The sequence below is a fragment of the Parasteatoda tepidariorum genome, chromosome 5, assembly GCF_982258835.1.
Source record: "Parasteatoda tepidariorum strain Cologne lab strain chromosome 5, Ptep-v5.0, whole genome shotgun sequence".
Classification (NCBI taxonomy): domain Eukaryota; kingdom Metazoa; phylum Arthropoda; class Arachnida; order Araneae; family Theridiidae; genus Parasteatoda; species Parasteatoda tepidariorum.
This window is the reverse complement of record NC_141759.1, coordinates 53,735,810-53,758,175: the sequence shown is the minus strand read 5'-3', so window position 1 is coordinate 53,758,175 and position 22,366 is coordinate 53,735,810. Positions and strand designations below refer to the sequence as shown.

Below are 22,366 nucleotides of genomic sequence, written 5' to 3'. Positions count from 1 at the left end.
GGTGTAGCTTTTTATATGAAAGTGAATCAGATTTGTGTTATCGTCTATCGTCAGTGACTCCTATTACTTAAATACAGTCCCTGGCCAAATTATTAGACGCCCTATAGGATTCTATGTAAAATCACAGCGTTATTGTTTTCACGCCGATGAAACCAGTTTACACTTGCTTATGTTCATGAATCAATTGGTTAACATTGTAATGCAATACGTTAAAAATAAATACAAATAGGAAGTATATATAAAAACTCACTTGAATAAAAACCCATTACATGTATGTTTAAATATAAAAGTATTGCATATAAACTCGTGCAAAATATGCAATTTTTAAAACACTACAGCACGGCTAATAATTTGGTAATTCTAATTATTAATATAATTCTAATTGTTAATAATTTCTAATTGTTAATAATTTCTAATTATTACAATATACTAATATAATACCTGATATAATAAGTATTCTATATTTATATAATATATCGTATAATATATCCAATCGTCGAATTTATGTCATATATCGTCTAATTTAATCAATTGGTACACGAACGTATACAAGTGCAAACCGGTTTCAGTCACTTAAAAACAATAAAGCTGTATATTATCACCTGATAATTAAGATTTAACATAGAATCTTACAGTACATCAACAAACTGATAAGTAAAATAGGAATTTTTTTGTTGTTGTTCTTTTTCAATTTTAAAATGTTCTTGTGAGAATAAAATGAGGCCTATCAGAGCAAGTTGCAAATTATATGTATAGTTTGTAGATTTTGGAAAATTATCATAATTATAAGTTATAATAGGTGTAGATTGGGTGAAAATATTGTAATAGCAAGTTTTATCATATTTTCTTATGGAAAATATGAATGAGCAGTTTTATTACATCTTAACATTTGGTAAGAGAATTGAATCGAAATTGAAAATAATCTATCTGTATATATGACTGTAATTTATCATTAGGAGACAACAGAATGAAATTGCAAATGACCTAATTTCATTATTTTCATTTTTTTAAATGCAAACGCAGTATTTCTTTATATTTCAACATTAGAAGACAACAGCATTGAAGGAAAACGGGGAAAAAATTAAATAATAAAAACTTTTCCTGAAAATCTTTTCAATTATCAGCAACACTACTACTATCAGTAGTTCATGTGCCGATAGTACTTCATTACATTGAAACAAAACAGAAAAAAATTAAATAATGAAAACTTTCCCTCAAAATCTTTTCAATTACCAGCAACACTACTATCAGTAGTTCATTACATAGATTAACATGACGCACATGACGATTTTTACAATAGTAGCGACATGCTGTCGAAATAATAATCTGCTACTGCAAAAAAAGTTACTAACACCCTCGCTTGCCCAATCTCCTCATTTTCCCATAACTCATCACTTCAACCATCCCGCTGTGCCCCATGCATATGGAACTCACTCTCAACAAGGTTTATTAGGCTGACCTCCGCGGCCTTCTTGTGGAGAGAGCCCGCATCCCCTTTTGCCAACACGTGATCCTGTTCGCAGGGGGTACCCTATAGTTGTTCTTGAGCATAGGGGACTGTATTGTGCCCTAGGTACACGCTGAGGTAGCTTTTAAATGAGGGGGGCACGAGTCTGGATTTGTTGGAAATTTCCTTCTCTGCTTTTGTCTGGTTTAACTTTTCGGCGTTTTTAGTGCACCGAGCCAACTTTGAAATCGAAAGGTTCCGTGAGAAATTCGGTTGAAATTTTCAATTCAACTTTTTTGAAATACTGGTTGTGAATGCAAGTAATACAGAAATAAATTTGAGAGCAGAAGCGTAGTTTTAATGGATGTTCGAAAGGGGTTATCTCCTTCATATATATATTATATATATATATATATATATATATATATATATATATATATATATATATATATATATATATATATATATATATATATATATATATATATATATATATGGCAACGTTACTTTTAAACAGTAACGAGTAAAAGTACAAGTACTAAACAAAAAAAGTAACGATTTAAAAGTACATTTCCAGGAAATCGAAAATTCAAAGTCCCTAAAATTTTATTGAATAATATTCTTATGTTCTTTAATGTTTTTGCAAAATTGCTGTTATTTATTTAATTAATTTTAATTTTGAAAGTTATGGATATTAATTTATTTTTAAATTCGGAGGAATATTATAATATAATTTAATAATATAATAGTATAATATAATTTTAAAATCAAATATAATTTTATTATCAAACTTTTTATGGATTTGCACAAAAAAGAAATTTTATCTATTGATTTTAATTTTTAGCTTATTATTTTTATTTATTTAAATTACCATTGATTTAAAATTGTTTTACTCTTTAGAAACGCGTTTTAAAAGCACAAACATAAACAAAGCAAACACGGGGTTACAGATAGCTTAGTGATCTTTGAGCTAGTAAAAAATAATTGAATGTGCAGTATAATTTGAAACAGAAGGTATTTAAACACGAAGTTAGCTGTAAATGCATATATATTGAACATTACTTTTATAAATTAAAAAACATAAGCATTTTTTTAAAATTTAATTTTTCTTCCTCTTTTTTTCTTAGATAGCTTACCGAGTTTTAGAAAAAAGTAACGATTTCGTTCGATATTTCCGTTACAAATACTTGTACTTTTTCCCTAAAAAAGTAACGAAAGTACAAGTAAAAGTACTAAAGTTAAAAAGTAACGAAGTACAAGTAAAAGTGCGTACTTTTTACTTGTACCGGCGGTACAAGTAACGAAGGTAAAAGTACTGGGATATATGTATATATATATATATATATATATATATATATATATATATATATATATATATATATATATATATATATATATATATATATATATATATATATATATATATATATATATATATATATATATATATATATATATATATATATATATATATATATATATATATATATATATATATATATGTACAGAGAGAGAGAGAGACTGGTTTAAGAAATTACGAGAATTTGCATACGTGGTCGATTGTCTCTAGAACTACTGATCCGATTTTAATGAAATTTGATTTGTACATATATTGATACAATACAAAACAAAAAAAAACCATTCAATAATTGTATAATTATGCGTAACATTCGTTGAAGTTGGAAAGTATGAAACAGCGGTTGCGGAATAAACAAAACAAAAAATGGGTTAATAGGGGGTATGGTCTCCTCCTGCAGAGTGATTTCATACTTGAAATAAGGCAGTTCATTATTTCCTGTGTCAATTGGCCTGAAGTGTCCTGTGGTAATTTCATACCTTTCGACTTCAACGAGCGCGATCATGAGTGTGTATTACAATTGTTGAATGGTTATTTGTTTTGTATTGTATCAATGCATGTACAGATAAAATTTCATTAAAATCAGTCTAGTAGTTCTAGAGATAATCGACCAAGTCTGCAAATTCTCTTAATTTCTTGAACCCGTGTATATTAAACGTTTGAATTATAAAAAAATGAATAACGAAAACTTTTTTTTATATCTAAATACCATACTATAATTCATTAATCAAGTAATGCTTAATTTTGGAGGGGCTTTTGTTCCCCAAACTATGCCACTGTTTAAAAAGTGTGTTTAATTTGTATTTAGAATAGCTAATCAGTTTAGTTACTTATCACAGTTGATAATTAAAGATTAATTACTAAATAAATTAGTAATAAATTTATGACTGAACTTTGACACATGCAGTGCATTTATTATACTTTCTTCGTTAAATTTTTATAATTTCTTCTATTCTTACTAGAATGAATTCAGTTTCCCCTCCCAGTTATAGATTTATGCTTAATGGATACAAATAGACATTGAATTTATATTAAAAGAATAAGCAGCGTCAATATTATCTAAATTAAAAAATATCTGCCGTTTACTCCTTTGAGAATGTGTAATAATATTTTTGCGTGTTCTTTAATCAAAAATTATGACCTGAAGAAATTTTAATAATAATAATGATAATAAACACTCTTCATTTTAAATAAAGGTAGATGAAAGCACGTTTGTGATTAAATTTTGACTTCGTAAAATATTTCAACAAATTTTCTTGCAAAAATTCAACAATTCTATGTGGAAGTAAATTAAACTGATAGTCAATAATGGTTTTAAGATCGAATTATTCATAGATTACCAAAAAGAATTATAAGAATGGGAGGGTTTTTTAATCTTGATGAAGAATCCAGTTGATATTTTCCATTTGACATTAACGATATCCATTCATTCACAACAATGACATTCATTGACGATATCGATTGTGTTTAAAATCGTTTGTGTATGAAAATCGTTTGAATATAAAAATCATTTGTAATATAAAAAGTGTTTGCGATATAAAAATCGTTTGTAATATATAAAAATCGTTCGTAATATGAAAATCGTTTGTAATATAAAAATCGTTTGTAGTATATTCGTATATAAAAATCAAAAATTGTTTGTGTATAAAAATACATAAGCATCCATTTAAACTTATTAAACAAAGCAGTTGAATTAAAATAAGCAATGGAAATGTGAATTTTTGCATATTTTATAGCAAACTACTTAAAATCAAGGTGATTCTAACGGGTAATACTTAGTTACAATCTTAAAAAATGAAGCATTTTATTTTTAGATCAAAATTTATCAGTATATTGTAATAACACATTTTTCCTGCATTGTTAATAAAATTTATCAGTATATTGTAATGACGCATTTTTCCTGCATTGTTATTAAAATTTATCAATATATTGTAATAACACATTTTTCCTGCATTGTTATTAACTCAGATTATATCTTTTTTTTTTCTTTCCTTTTTTTTTTAAACGAAATGAACAGCATGTGCTCAAACAATGCTGAATGATGCTCCATTGTCTTAAAAGTATTTTTTATGACATTCAAAATATTGCTGACTATTAAGCAAACTTTAAAAAATAATTAATATAAAAATAAATAAAATAATTGTTTTGTGTTTTAAAATTTAAAATCATAATAATGTTTTTTTATTTAAATTAATACGCTGAAAAATCATTTCTAACTGAAATATGGCCATTGATAGAAACATGGAGTTTTCCTAATTAAAACATTGTAATTGAAGAAAGCATTAAGTTTGCTTGATTGAGACAGCGATTGATGGAAAATTTGGATCTTCTGAATGAAACATAGCAATTTATAAAAACGTTGATGTAATTCATGATAGCAATTGATGGAATCCTTGCATCTTCTGAATAAAACATAGCAATTAATGAAAGCGTTGGGTTTTTTCTGACAGGAATTATCTGCTAATGAAAAACATTGCATTGATTGAAAAGCTTACCTTTAGGAAAGACTTCCCTCATCCTTAGGTAGGATGTTGTGAGACGGATGATGGATGCTTTGTCCAGTTGGCTAGTAATGGCGGGAGGAAGTGGAAGGAGTTTAGCCAGTTCTAAAAACTCAGCGTTTTCTTTCTCTCGGCGAGAGCGAGCAGCATTTTTGGATTTCTCCTTCATTCTGTTCGCAAAGCCTAAAAGAAAAGAACATTGTATTTTCTTATTTCATTTGAAAATGAAATTCTGAATAATATATATAAAGAGAAAGTATTGTATTGAATTGATTGTTGATACTATTGTATTGTATTGATGTATTTTGCTTTGGCTATATTGATACAATATTAGAAAACACTCCTTTTTGCGGATATAATCGTGTGAGCTGATGAAAAGATTATATCTTTTATTTTCCGGATTTTTATTATTTTTTCCCCTTTTTTTCAGATATTTTTTTTCCGGTTTCTTATTATTTTTATTATTATTTTTCTTTTTTTCCCCTTTTCTCATTGTTCTGTAATTGTTTCCATGTTTTCTCTATTTTGATTATATATATATATATATATAAATTTTGAGCCCGGTCCAGAAGACAAGAGAACTCTTGGATTAAGTATTGGGAAAAATTTGCCTTCGTGGAGGACTTTTTGATGGAACTAACCCGCTTTTGCGTTACATGGAGAGGAAAGCCACGAGAGCCTACCTCCCACGGTTAGCCTGACGGCAAGGGGAATCTAACCTATGATCTGTCTACAACTGACGGTATTTCACGTCAGCGCTGAGGTCGGTGCAAGCCGGATGAGAAATTCATACCGACCTGCAGTCGCTGGGATTCTCACAATTCTTTTCAAACTGCATAGAGTGCTATTTTGAATTTTAAAAAATCTTTCGCATTTTGCCTTTAAAAAATGAAAATATTTTTTTTAAATTTTAATTTTATTATATATATTATAATTCAATGAAAGGGTATATTTTTCACTTTTCAAATTCACGTTAAACACCACGCCAAGTCAAAAGGTATAGACAAGCACCTTTTCATTGTTTGTTTTCCTCATACAATATAATACAGCGTAAGCTTCTTTTCTTCATTTATTTTTATTATTATTTTTTTTAGATTCAAAAAATATTTTCTAAATGTTCTTATGACTCGGATTTGATTATTCAGTTACTTATTTTAAAATAATTTTATTAACTAAATTTGGTAAATTTTATATTCACTGACAATGAGTATCTTTGATTTAGTCGATAAAAGTTTGTCTTAATGAATCATGATCTGAATTTATAATTTAAGAAACAGCATAGTTAATTTTAGTAAGGCATAATTTATGCTCTATTTCTCAACATATAATTTATGTTCTATGTTTGATTATATTGTCACTCGTTTTAAAAGAAAATTCATATTAATAGATTTTAGCAGACTCTTATATTTTATGAGTTGCTCTGATTTACCTTCAAGTATGTTATAAAATTTCCAAAGGAATACTATGGTAATATACTATACGAAATCCGCACTTAGCATGTGAATACTATCTTAGTAAGATTTCTTTAATTCATTTACATAAATCAGCGATTAATATATTTTTTTATAGATGCATAAGATAAGTTTTAAGAGAAAAGCTAATTTTTCTAGATGTTAAAAATAGTATACATTTGTTACAATTGATGATTAAGTAATGTGGTCTAAAATATTTGTGGTCAATAATATTATTTTCAATAATATTGTCTGTAATATACAGATACATGAGTATACGTTACATGAGATACTTACAAGGAAAGATTATTCCTCGCTAGCCTGGATGTTCTTTTTGACGAAATTTTGACATGTTACTTTACATTGCCCTGTAAAAACAAATAAAGTTAGTTGTGTTTACAAAATAATAATAAAAAGAAAGAAAAAAAGAAAAGGAAAGAAAAAGGAGAAGAAAGAATTTTTAAGTTTATAGATTTAAAAAAAAAAACAATGATGAATAATAATAAAATAATAATGAAATAATAATTAAAGAATAAAAAGAAATTTAAAAAAGTTAAAAAAATAATAAATAAATACAAAAAAATAATAATAATGATTTTTTCTTTAAATAATGGGAATAAATGCATAAATAAACGAAAAAACTAAAATATATTAGATGGTACATAAGTAACAAAAATAAGAAAGAAAAAGTAGCATGAACACATTATCTTTATCCTTAGTTTTTCTCCATCAAAATCTTTCTGCTTTTCGGATTTTTTTTTTTTTCTTTCTTGTCAAATCATTTCTTTCAATAAAACCGTTTTGATTTTACACCAATTACAATAAAGGTCATCACGAACTAAATAAGATATTATGCAGAGAAGCTTGGTGACTAATTTGCTGAACTTGAAACACATTTTTCTGAATTCCTTTTTCAAAACTTTAGGAGAAAATCCTTTTTTTTTTTTTTTTATTTAATAAAAATTCGCACGTTTTTCTTTCCTCTTAAATCTTAAATATCTATCCAATTTTTCTTCTTAAACCCGATGGATATTTTTGAAATTAAAACTTTTAGTTTAAGTTAAATAATGCTTTAATTATTTAAAAAAAGAAAGAAAATTGTACACAATAACATGATAGCAACGCGATTGTTTTGTAAAACTGAAATTGATTTCATTTCAGAAATCAGAGTTATGAATTGAGAAACGTTAAAAAAAAATCTTTATGAAAAATAATTCTACTCAAATGAAGTAAGGAAAATTTCACAATACATCAATAGTTTTGATAGCATACTCCTTTTATTGCCTGTGCAAAATGGTTAATGATACGAAGAAAAATTCTCTTATAATGCAGCTCACTTCTTAAAACTTAAAATATAGCAATTTTTAAATTAATTTTTCAAAAAGTTTTAAAATTTTCATACAAAAATCACAGCTTTTATTAGAAGAAAGTTTGTTCCAAAGTTTGGCTCCATGCCTACCTGCGTTCATAAAACTCAAAATTTTTTCGGTCACATTTTTAAATAACATACTTTGCAATAGTATAATGTTTTTTTAAATATCTTTCTGCAGTTATTATATTTTCTAACTGGGTCTTTCTAAATTCAGTAAGAATCCTTTTCCACTAAACTTTTCCATTGAGTTCACTTTAAAAAAATATTGAATATTTTCCTTCCAAAATGAACCAATTTTTAAGATTGGCCAGAAGTTAAGAAAGTTCCTCAAAACGCTTTCGCCAAGGAAAATTTTTAAAAATCCATAATTTGAATGTACCTTAAACTCAAAGCAAACCTTCAATTCTTAACTATTTCTATTTTGAAGAAAATATTTGCTTTAAAATTTAATGTATTTAAAATTTATTATCTTTTAATTTTTTTTTATATTTAAGATTTTTTTACTTTAATGAAAATAAATTGCTTAATTTTTACTCAATTTTATGAGCTCTAAAATAACTTTTTAAATATTGAAAAATTATAACAGAAATAGTTTTCATTTTCACAAGACTGTGGTCTGATTGGATTTTTGTTTTCCATGATCGTGTCTTAGTAACTCAGAATTTACTCAAATGTAATATCTCTAGCTGCTTCCAAGAGGCTGAAAAACCCGCACGCAGTTTAACATTTTGTGAGCGTGGTGCGAAGAAGGTGTAATTAGTACCAGTATCTGTCCTTCGATCTAAATTGCTGTAGTGTGACGTTCGCATACATTCTGCTAGGAGGAATTCTCCGCCACTAATCCTTTATTATAACTTTATTTCGGCGTAAAGAACCTGACCAATTACAAGACTGTGACTTTCCTTCGCATTAGCCATTCGAATCACTTTCAAAATTAATATAGAGGTCACAGTCAAAAGTTGAACAAAATTTGATCTAGCGGTCATGAACCACTGTTAAAAACTTACAGGCGTTGCTAATAAATGACAGGTTAATAAACGGCTATCCTTAAACAACAACCCTTTGCATATCAATTTTTAGTTTCGAGTAAGTAAGTAAGAAAAAAACGTCAAGAGACTGTCTTCTTTTTTTAAAGATAAATTTCCATGGTGATAACAATAAATGGATGAAAATAAATTATCTGTAAAACTGTAGTGTCTTGTGTAAAGTTGTCTCAAAATTGTAACGCATAAAGGGGAAGTAATACCTCAGAGAGACGCTTGAAGGGAAATTTTCTTTTATTTACAGAAGTTATTTAAAATTTAAAGTATGGAAAAAAGGTGAACATAGAATAAACTGTGAAGTTATCAGCGATGATTTTTTTTTTCAAATTATCAAGATATAAATAAATTATTTCATATTAGTTTTCCACTTCGTAAATCTTGATTAACCCTGCTATATATACTTTGTTTGCATTTTGAAAACTTTCTCTTCAGCATTTTCAATTTTTTTGTTTATCCTAGGTTTACCTAAACTCAATTTTTCTATACTTTCAATCTTAAATTACTTACACTTTAAATGTTAAATCACTTATGGAGATGAAAGAGAATTTGTATTTGTCATAAAGGATTTCTCTCACGATATAGCGTCCTCTAGACCAACATTCCCCTTTGCCAACAACTAGCTGTTACAGTCGTGCGAAAAAAAATGTCTACAGCACTATTTCTTAAATCTAATATATTTATAAGAGCCACGGTGGCTCAGGGGATGGACCACTCGTCTACCAATCAGGTGACCCGGGTTAGAGTCCCAGCGATGTCTGGTTGATTCGAATTCCACACCCAGCTCGCATTGACCGTAGTGCTGACGTAATATATCCTCAGTGGTATGCGGATGATGGGTTAGAGTCTCCTTACCGTCAGGCTAACCGAAAGTGGTTTTCGTTGTTTTCCTCTACTTGTAACACAAATGCGGGTTAGCTCCAATAAAACAGTCCTTCTCGATGTCAAATTTCGCCCAATAATTGACATAATTCCTTTGTTTTACGGATTGGGTTCAAAATTACAAGGTTACGGATTTGAACATTGGTAGTAGTATTTAACTGAAAATTGGGTCGGCTATTCAATGACGGTTATAAAATAAAAGAGATTTATTAAGGAATAAAAAAAATATATGGTTACGAAATTCCACATTTTTCATTCGTCAAAACGTGCATTGTAAAAATTACTATACATTTCATCTAGAATATTATCACTCCTTTTCCAAGTACTAATCTTTCCAAAATTTGAATTGTCGGTTCCTGTAACACTCTCCAATTAATCCTAGAAAGAAAAAGAAAAAAAAAACTATTCCTTGTTTAAAACAAGCACGATATAACAAAGTAACGCCTTTTACGGTTCGTTATGATATGAAAAGGGTCCTAACTCGTTCGCCCCAAACGACATAAAAATGACAAAAAAACTGAAAATGTTCTGCGACAAATTTCACCATCTGCTTACTCAAGAGAAAAGGAGTGGTAAACCTGAAAAACCGAAAATGAGAGTCATAAATTCCAAGACAACCTAGCCATGACGGAAGAAAACCTTTGTCTTGAGGAGCGCCTTACCATAATTTTTTTTCTTTTCATTTCTGTATGATGTCGGCACATGCTCAAGTTTTCTTGAAATCATAAAGAACAGTTTTACCTAAAAGGATTATTCGCCTAAACGTGACAAAAGATATAAACTTTTTGGCGTTGTTACTTATTTTATGAATAATTAGTTATAAAGGGTTGTCGTATGTGGCTAATAATTCCTTCGCGCTGAAAGTCACTTGAAAACAATACTTTTTTATTATTGTCCAGTTTTTGGAGTTTTAGAAAAATATTAACTGATGTTTTAATAAGGTAGAAAAAAGTTTATTCCCTCCAACGTGTAGGCGGCATGACAAAGAGGTTGAGGTTTAAGAATTTTCTTCCATTTAATTTTAATCGTGAGTTATTTAAAAAGGGAATAAAAGCTTTTCCCATTTTATTTGGGTCAGAAACAACTAAGAATTATAAATTATATTTGTTTTCATTTTACTGTTATCCAATCTAAAAAAATTTCTATTCTGCAAATGAATTCCGATTGTCACTTTTACAGTTTTTCAATTTTTTTATTCACAGAATAATAAATATGCAATTATAAAAACAAATTATCACTGACCTTCTATCAATAATTAACCTCTGAGCAATAACTTTAATGCAATTTTTAAAAAAAAGGGGAAAAGGATAATTTATTTGAAAATAAAAGCAAAAATCGCAAAGAAAAATTCAGTTAAAAGAAAAGCAGCGTTCATATTACGCTAATAAAAATAATAAACAAGGAAAAATATTTCTAATCAGTTCATTAAATTAAAATTATTTTATAATGTGTTTAAGACATTTTAAACAAAATTTAAAAGCGAAGAAATAACATTCGATTTTTATACTACATTTTATGTTATTGGTCATGCATCTTTGCACCTTTAAACAAATATGTTTTCTTTAAATATTTTTTTTAAAAATTTCTCTTTAATTTTCTAAAGCAGCAAAAAAAAAAAAAAAAAAACGCGAGCAGTATAAAAACAGCTAATGACGAAAATGCGTATAGATGTAAATGGAGCATTCTGAACCATTGTATTTAGTGTACCATAAGCACTTGCAAGTAGCAAGTATGAAAGTAGCAAGTATAAAAACAGCCAATGACGAAAATGCGTATAGATGTAAATGGAGCATTCTAAACCATTGTATTTAGTGTACCATAAGCACTTGCAAGTAGCAAGTATGAAAGTAGCAAGTATAAAAGCAGCCAATGACGAAAATGCGTATAGATGTAAATGGAGCATTCTAAACCATTGTATTTAATGTACCATAAGCACTTGCACGGTATTCTCTACACAGATGTCCTTTAAACATCGACCAATTGTCCGTCAAATTTATTACGAATCCCAATCCTAATGCATATATCACGATTTCGACATTTGCTGTCTTGCAAGTCACGATTTTGCCATTCGTGGTTTTATTCAAGAATCTCTCTACCACTCATTAATTTCAACGCACTCCTCCCTTATCAACTTTCTTTAAAGAAATATAGAAAGTAATTAACTTTAGGATGAATATAACCTTTTTTTCTAGCAAACGCAGTAGAATTATCTCTTGAATTTTCCTTTCACAAAAACAACCTCCGTTAAAAGAGATTACCATTCCCACTCACTTAGAACGTTCGGTTTGTTACTTTATATCTAAATTTCAAATAATTTGTTACATGTTCCAATTGCATTGAATTATCTTCTACAGAGGATTTCGAGTTGTAATATTCATGTTTCTGACGCACTTTTATAAAATACAGTCTTATCTTCATGCGTATTTTGCGTAATATAATCTAGTGATCAAAACTCTGCTCTAAAATTTCGTTTTTGGGCAATGTTCGAGATTTTTGAAATTAGCATTTAAAAATTAAAAATCAAATTAAAATTTTGTTAATTTATCAATTAGTTGGGAGAACCACGACGGCTCGGGGGATTGAGCATTCGTCTTCCGATGAGGTGAGTCCCCAGCGATGGCTGGTAGATACGAATCCACATCCGGCTAGCACCAACCACAGTGCTGACGTGAAATATCCTCAGTGGTAAACGGATCATGGATTAGAGTCCCCATTCTGTCAGGCTAACCGTTGGAGGTTTTCGTGGTTTTCCTCTCCATGTAACACAAATGCGGGTTAGTTCCCTCAAAAAGTCAAATTTTACGAAGGCAAATTTCTCCTATTACTTGATCCAGGAGTTAACTTGTCTTCTGAATTGGGCTCAAAATTACAAGGCTACGGAATTGAACATTAGTAGTCGTGAACCCGAAAAATTTAGTCTGATACATATATATATATATATATATATATATATATATATATATATATATATATATATATATATATATATATATATATATATATATATATATATATATATATAAGTTCAAAATGAAGAAAAAAACAAAGAAAAATTATAGACATATGAAAAAAAGGGGGTGGGAAATAATAAGTAAAAAAACAACAAGCAATATTTTATTTAAAAAAAAAAAAAAAATAAAAAAAAAAAAAAGTGAAATGTTAATTAAAAAACCGGAAAAAAGCCGGAAAAAAAAGATATAATCTTTTCTTCAGCCCACACGATTATATCCGCAAAACAGAGTGCTTTCTGATATTGTATCAATAAAGCCAAAGCAAAATATATTAATACAATAGTGTGAGGAGCACTCAAAAAAAAAATTTTTTTTAAAAATAACTACATAAAAATAGATCATAAAAAGTAAATATAACATGTAAAAACAGATAATAAAATAAAATAAAAAGAAAAAATAAAATAAAAATAAAAAAATAAAAAACATTAAAAAGGGGGGACTATAAAGCGAGTAGCAAAATCATAACAACTTACATGGACAGTTATTTTTCAAGAATGATTTAGAAATGTTTTCGCAGAAAGATTGCCAGATTACAAAATATGAAAACAAAAGCGCAAACCGAGTGTAACAAAAGGGTTCTAAAGTGTCGTTCTTACTGCACTGCTGAAGTGATTAGTACTTTTTAATTAACATTTCACTTTTTTTTTTTTTTTTTTTTTTTTTTTTTTTTTAAATAAAATATTGCTTGTTGTTTTTTTACTTATTATTTCCCACCCCCTTTTTTTCATATGTCTATAATTTTTCTTTGTTTTTTTCTTCATTTTGAACTTATCTAATGAGTGCTGTTTACTTGCAGCTTAAGCGCAATAAATGTTACTTATTGTTTTTCTTAACTTTCTTAGTGTTTTCTTGTATTTATTTATTATATATATATATATATATATATATATATATATATATATATATAGTTCAAAATGTAGAGAAAGCAAGGGGGAAAAAAAGAACAAAATTTTTTTTAAAAGATCCAGAAAGTAAAAGATATAATCTTTTCATCAGCTCACACGATTATATCCTTAAAAAAGAGTGCTTTCTAATATTGCATTGTTCTGTAATTTTTCCCTTGTTTTCTCTACATTTTGAACTTATTTTATGAGTTCTATTTACTTGCAGCTTATGCGCAATAAATGAAACTTATTGTCTTTCTTAATATTCTTCGTGTTTTTTTGTTTTTATTTATTATGCTATATATATATATATATATATATATATATATATATATATATATATATATATATATATATATATATATATATATATATATATATATATATATATATATATATATATATATATATATATATATATATATATATATATATATATATATATATATATATATATATATATATATATATATCAGTAAATTTAGTAAATATCAGTAAAGAATATCAGTAAATATAAATATCAGTAAAGAATCATCGAAAGTTTGGTTCTCAATTTTTTTGAATCAAAAATTGAGCCAAAAGACGCTTAATCATTAGACGACATATTTAACTTATGTTTCTTTCCCCACTATTCCTTTCTATGTGTGTGTGGCAAATTTCTTGACAGATTGAAATAAAAACAAGGTAAACACCTTAGTTTCCCCACTTTATGCTGACATTTTTTGAGGTGATCCAACGTGAGAGATTTACAGCCATCGTCCTACAGTGTCAAAGTTAATTGCTCGCGAAGTCAAAAGCGGTACCTCATCTAACGCCATCTGTGCTTACACATCTGCCACACTTAGTTTTCTCGCAAAATTGCAACTCTATTTACAGCATTACATATTTTCTTGAACGACTATCTACTCACGTAACAAGACATTTGATACGCAATTATTTACATTTCCAGATTGATTCAACCATTATTAGTTTTATTACTAAGCTGTTAAAAAAGTTCCGCAACACTTGTGAAAATTTAAATTTTTTTATGAATTTTCATTTTGTTATTTTTTGGTGTTCTTAGTTGAAACTTTCATAAATAAGCTCTAAATGACTTTGAGAGCTGCGGTAACTCAGGGGATAGAACGTTCGCCTCCCAATGAGGTGAACCGGTTTCGAATCCCAGCGAAGTTGATACGAGTTGGTTGATACAAATCCGCATCCGGCTTGTACCATCCACAGTGCTGACGTGAAATATCCTCAGTGTTAGACGAATCATGAGTTAAGAGTCCTTTTGCCGTTAGGCTAATCGTGGGAGGTTCTCGTGGTCTTTCTCTCCATGTAACGCAAATGCGGGTTAGTTCCTTTAAAAAGTCCTCCAAGAAGGCAAATTTCTCCCAGTACTCGATCCAGGACTTCCCTTGTCTTCTGAATTGGGTTTAAAATTACAAGAATATGGAGTTGAGCATTGGTGGTTAAAAGCCCAAAATTGGGTTCGCTGTTCATCGTCGGTTATAAAAATAAAATAAATGACTTTGGATAAAACTGAATTCGTTATTGCTATAAACGAGATCCTTCAGAAACGGATGCTGCAAGGATGTAGCAGAGCTTTTTTTTTAACAAACATTTATTTAAAGCACACGGTATACCAGTTATAAAAACTTTTTTGTGCGATTTTTACATAGGTCTTGGAAGGCTGATTACATGAAAAAGGGAGCTGAAATGACTGTCATAATTATTTAGAAATACTCTTCTGTCTTGCAAAAATATAGATGAAAAGAAACTTGCACAATCTACACTTATAAGAAATTGTGAAACTCGATGAACCATATTATAGTTCAAATTCCAAATTTTCTGCAAACTTTGTCAAATTGAACCAGTATTGGGGTTCTTGAATTTGACTACAAGATTTGGTTTTTATTTTGAACTGAAATATGGTTTAATTTAACATCTTATGAAGGTTGCAGCAACTTTTCAGGCTCAAGGTACCAATTTGATGGCTTAACGTTGAACTAATTTTTCTGAGAGTAACAACCAAAACCCAATTATGTAGTACAGATGATAAATAGAGCCTATATAATGTAGTTCTGTACGAGTATATATAATATAACTTATGATATATATATATATATATATATATATATATATATATATATATATATATATATATATATATATATATATATATATATATATATATATATATATATATATATATATATATATATATATATATATATATATATATATATATATATATATATTATATGAGGTTTCAGGCGAAAATTTAAATTAACTCTTTTATGCATGATTAATTCAAATTAAAAGGTAGAATTATTTGAGTTGAATTTCTTTAAAATGAAATTTCGCAAACTGATTTAGTTGGAAGAAATGTATCATAAAAGTTAAGCAATTAAATAAAGTTAACAATTCAAAAAAAAAAAAATTCATAAATAAAAGACAAAAAAGAAATTTTTTATTCTTCATATTGAGAGTATGGTTTATTTTTGCTTCATTAGGATTTACGGTGAGATATGTGTAATCATAATTTATATTTTTTAGCATCCAACAAGGGGAAATAAAAGTAAAATAATCAATCTCAATGTATTTATTTATTACTTTCATAAACAAAACCATTAATGAAATCTATAATAACAATAAGCAACTTAGGCTAGTTGTATAGACTTTTAAAATATACTTTGCACCATTGCCATCTATGCAAAAATGGAAGCAAACTGTGTGAGAATTTTAAGCTTACAATTACTCTACCTCTACTAAGCTTCATGATTTATGTAATAAATAAAAATAAAAAAAAGCATTTTATAATTTTGTTTGAGTAGAAAAAAGAAAAGCATTTTTGTTTGATGCATGATTCTAGAACAGAACTTAGAGAGAAAAAATTGTGCATATGGTATATTACAGAAAATACTAATTTTTATGTTTATTTCATGTTTCGTCATTTTTTTTTTCCATGTCAGTTCCCTTCCTTCATTATTTTAACCAGATACGGCTAGAAAAATCAAATGACATAACTTATACACTACAAAAAGGGTCCTCAATGTTGATTAATGTTAAAAGTTTATATCTAGCAAATTTATATAGTAATAATTCTTCTTGTTCTTTAATGTTAAAAAAGTAGATTTATACATTTCTAATTCTTTCGAGGGTTATTGTTCTTTAATGATAAAAGTATAGATTTATGCATACTAAATAGATTTATATACGTTATAATAATCTTTTTAAAGTTATTTCTTGATGTTTAAAGTGTTGGTTTTTACATAGTAAATTTATGCATTACTAACTTTGATAAAAATATAGATTTATAACAAATAAATGTACAAATTACTTATTCTTTTTATGGCTAATCTTATTCTTTGTTAAATATGTAGGTTTATACGTTACTAATTCGTATTATTATTGCTCTTTAATGTAAAAAGAATAGGTTAATACTTAGTAAATTTATACATTACTAATTCTTTTTAAGGTTGCCATTCCTTAGTGTTAAAAATGGAAATTTATATCTTATAAATGTACACATTATTTATTATTCTTGTGGCTAATGTTCCCTTTTTTAATTGTATAGATTTATACATTCGTCTTATGATTATTGTCCCTTGATGTTAAGAGAATAGGTTTATACTTAGTAAATTTATAAATCACTAATTCTTTTTAAGGTTGCTGCTTCTCAATATTAAAAAAAAATAGATAAAAATATACAACACACCTTTTTAAATTCCTTTTTTTTTTGAGTAATAAATTTGTAATAAATTTAATTGAAAAGTTCTAATTCATACTAGTTACAGAGAAAATGAGCTTTAATACATTTTCACATATTGGAAAATAACAACTTATTTCTGTAGAATAATTTGTTGCTTAAAAATTGTCTTATTGATACGTCTTTGTTTAAAACAATAACGATAGTTTAAAATTAGAGGACAGTTACAAAAGGACGCCATTTATAAAATTGTTTTGTAGGAAAATCTATGCTCTGTCTCTCTCAGTTACAAAAGGACGCCATTTATAAAATTGTTTTGTAGGAAAATCTATGCTCTGTCTCTCTCAGTTACAAAAGGACGCCATTTATAAAATTGTTTTGTAGGAAAATCTATGCTCTGTCTCTCTCTCTATCTCTATCTATCTATCAATTCTATCTATCTATCTATTCTATCTATCTATCTATTCTTTCTATCTATCTATTCTATCTATCTATCTATTCTTTCTATCTCTCTATCTATTCTATCTATCTATCTATTCTATCTATCTACTCTATCTATCTATCTATTCTATCTATCTATTCTATCTATCTATTCTATCTATCTATTCTATCTATCTATTCTATCTATCTATTCTATCTATCTATTCTATCTATCTATTCTATCTATCTATTCTATCTATCTATTCTATCTATCTATTCTATCTATCTATTCTATCTATCTATTCTATCTATCTATTCTATCTATCTATTCTATCTATCTATTCTATCTATCTATTCTATCTATCTATTCTATCTATCTATTCTATCTATCTATTCTATCCATCTATTCTATCCATCTATTCTATCTATCTATTCTATCCATCTATTCTATCCATCTATTCTATCTATCTATTCTATCTATCTATTCTATCTATCTATTCTATTCTATTCTATCTACTCTATCTATCTATTCTATCTATCTATCTATCTATCTATCTATCTATCTATCTATCTATCTATCTATCTATCTATCTATCTATCTATCTATCTATCTATCTATCTATCTATCTATCTATCTATTCTATCTATCTATTTTATCTATCTATTCTATCTGGCACTTTTTGGGCTGCGAATTACTATGTTGCAATAGTTTGCAAGTTATGCAAAATTTGAAAATTCATTTTTAACACGCTTCTCTTAGAAAACGTAAAATTTAAGAGTCTAAGATTAAGAAAATTTATGTCTTAATAAGATTCGAAAATTTCCAAATATAAACTAATTCTTCAATTTTCCTCCATTGGAAAGAAAAAAAAAAAAAAAAAAAAAAAAGAACTTTTTACATTAAACATTTTAACATGCTTTTCTCATAGAAACTTTGAATATTAGTAATCTTGAAAGGCTTAAACATTTTCAAAAACGTCTGTAGAACTAAATTCTCTTCGCAAAAAAAGAACGAAAACCGGAAAAAATCGTATGTTTCGAAAAAGTCGAATTCTTTTCATCACCACCTGGGAGGTATGAGGAAAAGGGAACATTGTAACAGAGTAAGGGGGGATAATAAAAATATTTTGTTTATATAAACAGCTGAGCAAAGTTTATTCAGAAAGTCACAGCCGCGTATAGAATTGTTGTATGTATTAGGAACCGGACTTGCTGGACAGTTTTTTTTTTATTTATTTAGTTTTTTTTATGATATTCTTTGAAATTTAGTCAGAGGGAAAGATATCTCACCACAAATATCGTTTACCTCATGAGATGAATTCTTTTATAAAGTTGGATAACGCATTTTGTAAAGCAAATAATAGAGGTTAATCTTGGATTTCTGTCCAGGGATTTATTATTTTCAATGATGCTGATACTGATTTATAAGTGAAATGCTCTTTGATTAGGTTTTATGCTAATTTTTCGCATTATGAGCTGAATTTATTTATTTATTCACTTAATTATTGTTGCTTTATTTATTTGTTTATCATCGACTGAATTGTTTTATTTGTTCCCTTACAAATTTGTCGCCTTATTAAGATATTCAATTTTGTTAAGTTGAATAATGTATCCCCATAAAACAAATAACAGAGATTTATCTAATATTTCTGTCCAAGGATTTATTATTTTCACCGATGCTGCTACTGATTTTTAGTTGAAATCTCCCTTGATTGAATTTCGTTTTAGTTTTTCGTATCATTTGCATATTTGCATACTTCTTCACTTAATTAGTTGCTTTATTTATTTGTTTAACATTTGTTAAACGTATTTATTAGTTTCTTTACAACAATGCTGACTTATCGCGACATTTAATTTTGCAAAGTTTAATAATTTCCTCTAATCAAATGGTAGTGGTTTAATTATAATTTTGGTATAAGGGTGTATTATTTTCAAATTTGATGATACAGGTTTATAGTTGAAATGATCGTTAATCAGATATGTGTAAATTGTTCGTATAATTAATTTATTTCTTCATTTAATTATAGCTGTTTTACTTTTTTGTTTATAATTTTTTTGTTCCCTTACAAATTTGCTAGTCATTATATTATCATTTGTTAGTTTATTACGATATTCAGTTTTGCAAAGTTTAATAATTCCCACAAATCAATTAATAGAGGTTTATCAAGTTAGCAAAGTCTGGTGCATAAATTGGTACAAGTACACAATCGTACGTTTGTACGTAAAACCCTCGTAACTTCTAAACTATTAGTTCGATCGTCTCATGATTGCCCTAATTCAATTTAACGTACAACAGAAACAATGTCTTACTTACCAGTACAGATGAAATTTAATTTTCTCCCTCTAATCACTCCACTTTCCCTCAAAAAAGAGGGAAGCGTGTACAGGGGAGTAGGGGAGTTTTCAGGTATCATTTATGAGGATATAGAAATCTTTCAATAAAAAAAATCTTGGATATTAATTTCTTGGATAGTCTAATTGTACTGGACTATTATTATTTTTATTTTAGGAAATTACATCACATGAGCTGCGATAAATTATCAAATTTAAATTTTCAAAAATGTAAATTCAATGCAGTTAATGTCACTTCTATTCTTTCTTAAATACATGCTTTTTTTTTTTTTTTTTTTTTTTTTTTTTTTTTTTTTTTTCTTTTTTTAAATCCTTGTGACCAATTATCCCGCTGAATTAGCCCTCAATACGTAATTTCCATTTTTTTTACTGTTTGTTGCTACTTTCAATGAGTTTGTACACTCAGATTTTTTAAATTACGGTATAAAAAGACAAATTTCGTTCATTAATTAATTCATTCCATTAAAAAAAAAAAAGAAACGTGTTTTTAAAATTTGCACAATCCCAATGCGTAACAGTTACGATTTATCACAGTCATTACTGTATCCGTATTTACCAAAAACAATTAACAGTGTGAGCTATAAGCTATGACTTATCTGATGAAACGATTCTAAAATTATTATACAACCATACGTAATTTTAATTCCAGATTTGTTTTTCACTGATCCAACTCCAACAATTCGGAGAAGAATGTTCTTAAGTTTGTAATGACTATAGGTAATGACCTTCCTCGTGCTTCAAACAATTAGTGGGCCAAATTCAACGAGCCATCACATGAGCTATTAAGCTTGCAATCGGATAATTTTTACAGGAATTCTCCCGGGAAAACAAACGGGCGTACTTTTATGCATACAATCGAGCAGTGACGAATAATATTTATCAATCAAATTTAAAATCTAATTTCAGCACTTGAATTAGAAATGCATCTTTAGTGTTTACCTACATGTTAACATGAAGCATAAACAGCTTTGATGAACTAATTGTATTAAGAAACTTTATAGATATACAAAGCTACTGTGTTTAAAATTAATTATTTGAAGGAATGCAAAAACAATAAATATTTAAAATAATAACCAGGATTTTGAAATGTCTTATGCCCCGACTAAGTTCTATCTGACAAAATTTCCCTGGTGGTAAAGTTGTCCAAGTTAAAGTTATCTTTTTTTTTCTTCCTCTCGCTAAATATAAGGTAAAATTTATGGCCAGATGCTATTGTACAAAAAAGGTATGTCATTTTTCTGTACATTATTTTGATACTGTCTTTCAGCGAGATGGAATGTGAAAAAGAAAAAAGACATTCAACATTGGTCTCCTTAAATCAAAAGTGTGTCCCAATTTTATTGATAAATAAAATATTCTCAGTAAGTAAGATTGAAGATGAGTTCTGTCTGCGCAGAAAGAAATCGACGCACAGGTGCACGCATGTGTCCAAAGCTGAATATTCTTCTGAACGTAAACAGCACGTGCGCTCAGTGTATGTTTTATTTCTTACCACAAAGCATGGACATAAATCATCTGAGTTTTGACACGAGAAGTGTTGCCATTAAACAAATGCTTAAATTTTTTTTTCTATCTTTCTTAGGTTTGAGAATATGGAAGAAAATATAAAATGTAGAATAAATTCTGAATTCTACAATTGTAATTTAAATTCAGACGTAAAAATATCAATTTTTGAGCTGAATGAATAGTGATGTATATTTAACATTTAATAACGAAATTACTAAAAATAAAGAAACAAAAACGGTTGAAAAGATAGTCCAGGAAATAGAGCTTAAAAATGGGGGTTGCCTGAAAAAACTGGCATTCATTATTTTTTGCACATTCATGTTTTTTGGGTTGCTGAACACGGATCCGCATTTTGCAAGAAAATTTTTTCCTGCAATTATGTAATTTATTATTAATTAAATTAATTATTAATGTTTTGTTAATTTATTAAATTATTATTTTTTATTAAT

General features: G+C 27.7%; 1 protein-coding gene across 2 annotated transcripts in view; it reads right to left on the bottom strand.

The window, feature by feature from the left end:
• The window catches only part of sim (bHLH transcription factor single-minded), a 143,426-nt gene that overhangs the window by 101,067 nt on the left and 19,993 nt on the right, over nt 1-22,366 (bottom strand). For both annotated transcript variants that reach the window (XM_071184725.2, NM_001323806.1), the window contains 2 exon segments: nt 7,054-7,124; nt 5,300-5,488 (listed from right to left, as the gene is read on the bottom strand). Coding sequence is in view for 1 of the 2 variants with exons in the window: in NM_001323806.1 (NP_001310735.1) it covers nt 5,300-5,474 (175 nt within the window). In the remaining variant the exon portion in view is untranslated.